Below are 4,417 nucleotides of genomic sequence, written 5' to 3' on the forward strand. Positions count from 1 at the left end.
CCCCTCCCCCAAACCCCCATAACCAATTCTATATGCCAAGTGGCTTTTCACTTGTCACTTGACTTAACCACATTGCAAACTACTCTCTTTTATTATATATATCGATTATAACCAATTTTTTGTCCATTAGACCCTTTTTGTCACCCCTTTTTGTCCTAAGATAAAAACATTGACAAGATTCAAATATATAGCAATATATATTTAATTATATTGAAGTAATTAAATCAACACTTTTGGAGTACTTTGCAGAGGTTGTATTTAATAATCAAGTCAAAAAGGCATAAACACAAATATGCCAAAAAAAAAAAGTTGCACAATAGAGTTCCTGTCTATTTCCCCCTTTTCTCCGCTTCAATAAAGTCCTTCCTTTTTTCATAAAATAATATTTTCTCATCATCTTTATTAGAAAACACTTTAATCAGCTAGCAACGAGACCCTTCCCGACAACTTAGGGCACCGGCCCCGGACACAAGGGAACTTATTAGTGAAGAAGACTTAGCACTCAAACTTGAAGCCTTAGCATAATTTGAAGAGGCTCCAGCTCCTGATTTTACAAAAAATGCACCATTTAACATTAAGTCACCATCACTCCTCCAATTCCAATTCTTCCATTCACTTTCTGGTGAAATTTCATGCTTCGTCACCTATACATGAAATTTAATTTACGATTTAGTTATGCAAGGGGTTATAATGTATACATTATTTGTGCGCGAATAAATTAATAATAATGTACAATATGTTGTTACCTCTTTGCTGAATCTAATATCAGAAGCAAGGAATCTATTGCCCTGGCTATTGATGGTGGGATTTGCACTACCACCAATTGCATACATTTCCCAGTGAGTATAGTCATTGTTCACCACATGGAAATAACCATGTCTACATCTGCATCCATGTTTCAAATATTAACCCAACAATTTTATCAAATCATATAATATATATTTGACTAAACTTTCATAATTTGTTTATTTCAATTAAAACAGTGATTTTGTTAGAAGTGTTTATCGTACTTGGTCAAGATTTCAAAAGTCTTCCTGAGATTCTTTTTTTTTTACGTTTTACCTAAAAACTTGGTCAAACATCTCAATTTTCTAAAATAAAATTTTTTGACTTTTCAGAAGTTTAGCCAAAAGTGTTACTTTATACTTCTTAAGTCGCATTTTATGTGAATGTGTTTGATTTATAAGCATATTGTTTAAGAATGATAAAGAGATTTCTTAAAACCTATGATCTAAAACAAGTCATAAATATTTATGTAACAGACTATAGATTATCTTATTGAGGGAGAGTGCAATTCTCAACTGATTTTATGTGGTAGTTAAAATGTACTAGACCAAATTTTGGTGCCTATTAAACACTACACTAAAAAAAATAATCTTTAGCGGCAATTGATTAACAACAATAGTTTAATTACCGCTAAATATATCTCTTTAGAAGCAATTGACACTCTTTGTAAATGTCTCTAAAGCTTATAGGGATATTGAATTCAATGAAAATTATAACTAATATCGATATAAGCTTTAACACTCTCTGTTAATTAATGTGCGTATTTATTATCGGTAAAACTGTTTTTGATATAGTGTAAATACTTTGGCCTAACACATCCATCATTTAATCTAACTAAAAATTGTATATTACCTTGGGATTCTTTGGACAAGGCCTTCTCCAAAGTGATTGAAAGCAATGGTTACTTGCATGTTCTTGTCTTGGACATGGGAATCACTATGTCCCAATAACATCACTTTATCATGTTTAGTCATGTAATTGTTAGATATGGTAATTGCTGTGGACCCCATTATAGCATCAATCAAACCATCAACACAATTAGACAAGGAACAATGATCTATCCAAATATGACTCCCACCAAAAATGGATACTCCATCACCATCTGATATAGTTCTCCACCCATAGTGATGTGGGGTGCTCCTCACCATAGCATTCCCACCTTGCTTACAATCATGTATGTGAATTCCATGGATGATAACATTGGTCACATACTGTATGGTTATGCATGGTCCACCTGAAAAAATCAAATTCATAATTTATATAATAGTCCGTTTGGTCAAACTTTTGCCAAGTTAAAAGTGTTTGTTATATCATTAAGTTGAAATTTTGATCCAAGTTTTTAGGAGTAACAAATAACTTTCCTCTAGAAGCATCGTTGGAATCTTGGCCAACCATAAATTGTTATGCTAATTAATGTTGGCAGAAGCAGGGCAAAGCCATAACATGGTGGTTACGAATTCAGTAAAATTTAATAATTTTGACTCAAATTTTTTATTTGTGTTTAGAGTGAAATGTCAAAAACACATTATAACTATTCACTTTTTTTGCATTTCACACTTAAATTATTCAGAGGAAAAGAAACACACTTAAACAATCATTTATAAGTTTGAAAAACACACCTCAATTAATATGTGATGGTGTGTCTCTTTTTAAAATTAAAAATTGCCACATGAATTACGTAATGGAAAAAAGTGGCAACACATAACTAACAATTTCAAAGTTGTTTCTCAAATTAATTAGTGATAGTTTAAGTGTCTTTCTCACACTCTCAATAGTTTAGATATGAATCTAAAAAATGGATAGTTCAGATGTGTTTTTGACACTTAACTCAAAAAAATATATCAACTAAAAAAAACATGGACGGAAAAATGATAGTTTAAGTGTGTTGACACTTGCTCAATGCAAATATTTATTTTTAAAAAAAGACAAATTAACCAAACATCTGAAATTATGAGTTCAAAATTTAATATTTATCGAAACTTTAGTATTCATATATATCTAATAATTTTCACCTGCAATGTGAACGGTAGCTCCTCTTCCATCAATAGTCTTGAAAGAGTTCATAATAAGTTCTTCTTTCAGTTGAATCACCATATCCCTAGCAAAAATAATCCATAATGGCTCATCTTGAATAACCCCATACCGGAGAGTCCCCGGTTTAGGGTTAACAGGATCGTCGTTACCAGAGTTGGTAACGACGTAAATTTTTCCGTCTCTACCACCAACGGCATTTTTTCCAAAGCCAATAGCACAATTAGCTAGTCTTTGACGGTTTTTCTCCCAGTTTGGATCACAACGCCAACAGTCATCTATAGGGTTTCCTGTCTCACAAGACAAATACCCTAAGTTCCTCCTTGACACATTTATGCTCCTACAAAGAAATAAAAGTCAATCATGTTGAATTCTACGGGGAGTCAGAATTTTAACTTTATTATGAATTTTGAATTCAAATATGTTCCTTAGTATACTAGATATAAATAAATTGGGATTTAAAGTCCCGTCAGGTGTTTAAAGAGACATTTTTTTTTATGTGAAAGTGTTCGTAGATATGTTGTTTATAAGAAAGAAATAAACATTTTTTAAAATTGTGTAATTTCAAAATATAAAATATATGTTATTGATTAAGAGTAAAAATATGAAAGAGTATCGATCATTCTTTTTTAAATGAATCACTTGGAAGAAGTGGTAAATAGTAAGTGGTCCTGCAGTACGCTATTTGAATTTAATTGAGATTTCTACGTAGGTTCTAGACATCGAATGGAAAATCAAATAAAAATAAAAATAGTAAGGGTATGCATGTGTGCCAAATATACCTATGTACTTGATCAACAACATATTGATGATTTTGTAAGGGAGAAGAGGCAAGGAGTGAAGGAATTAAGAGAAGAGAGGACAAAAGGAAAATGAGAGAAAGAGAGGAGGTGGCCATATGTGTTATGTGTGTGTTTTCTCAATGTGGCAAAGTGTTTGAAGTGGGGTTTTAGAATCAAGAAAAAAGAGGGAATATAAAGGAACTTGGGTTGGGACAAGAGGGAAAAAGAGAGGGAATTATAAAGAGAGAAAAGCCAAGAATTTGGAGTAATTAATTAAACAAACTAGGTAGGGTATATTATGTTACATTTTTTAGGGAGATTCTTCTTTGGGAAGACTATTTCATATTGATAGTTTGGCTTTTGAGTATGCATTTGTAGATGGAAAACAACAAACATTATCATTTTATCTTTTTTACCCAATGTAATTAAAATAACTACTCTTATATTGTAGTAGCACTAAACATTGACAAATTAATTAAATCTTTCCCTTTACGTTTCAACTTATTTAGTTTTCTAATATATATGCTTTGTAAAGAAAGTATATACCTTATTTCATTTCAATTTTTTGATCATGTTGTAGTATTTTTTTTTAATCCACGTCACGCATGTAAAGCTTAGGGGAAGTATCTTTATCATTTGTCTCAATTTATATATATTTACCCTTTATAGAGAAGCAACCCAACTATAATTAGCTTTGGTAGTTTTCATTAGTCTCCAAGTGAAATAGTTATTACTTTATGTAGCACCATTGACAAAACAGAATAAAAGAACTATCTATTGTTTTCCTCATCTTTTTCTGTTGAGTGCTTTGGTGGGGG

At 31.5% G+C, this 4,417-nt stretch overlaps 1 protein-coding gene across 1 annotated transcript; it reads right to left on the minus strand.

The window, feature by feature from the left end:
- Positions 1-239: 239 nt before the first annotated feature.
- Positions 240-3,757, minus strand: LOC102582513 (probable pectate lyase 18). The gene is made up of 5 exons (XM_006347357.2): positions 3,600-3,757; positions 2,799-3,157; positions 1,639-2,020; positions 747-885; positions 240-644 (listed from the first exon to the last, which is right to left on the minus strand). The coding sequence occupies exons 1-5, from the start codon at positions 3,713-3,715 to the stop codon at positions 423-425; spliced, it is 1,218 nt and encodes a 405-aa protein (XP_006347419.1). The 5' UTR covers positions 3,716-3,757; the 3' UTR covers positions 240-422.
- Positions 3,758-4,417: the final 660 nt, after the last annotated feature.

Source organism: Solanum tuberosum, unplaced genomic scaffold (genome assembly GCF_000226075.1).
Source record: "Solanum tuberosum cultivar DM 1-3 516 R44 unplaced genomic scaffold, SolTub_3.0 scf00087, whole genome shotgun sequence".
NCBI classification, from domain to species: Eukaryota; Viridiplantae; Streptophyta; class Magnoliopsida; order Solanales; family Solanaceae; genus Solanum; species Solanum tuberosum.

Bases quoted from the DNA above. Each gene is read 5' to 3' on its own strand.
- LOC102582513 (XM_006347357.2), bottom strand. From the start codon at position 3,715: ATGGCCACCTCCTCTCTTTCTCTCATTTTCCTTTTGTCCTCTCTTCTC. The intron at 3,158-3,599 runs GTATATTTGGCA...ATTTCTTTGTAG, and splicing joins GTTGTTGATCAAGTACATAG to GAGCATAAATGTGTCAAGGA. The intron at 645-746 runs GTAACAACATAT...TTTCATGTATAG, and splicing joins ATATTAGATTCAGCAAAGAG to GTGACGAAGCATGAAATTTC.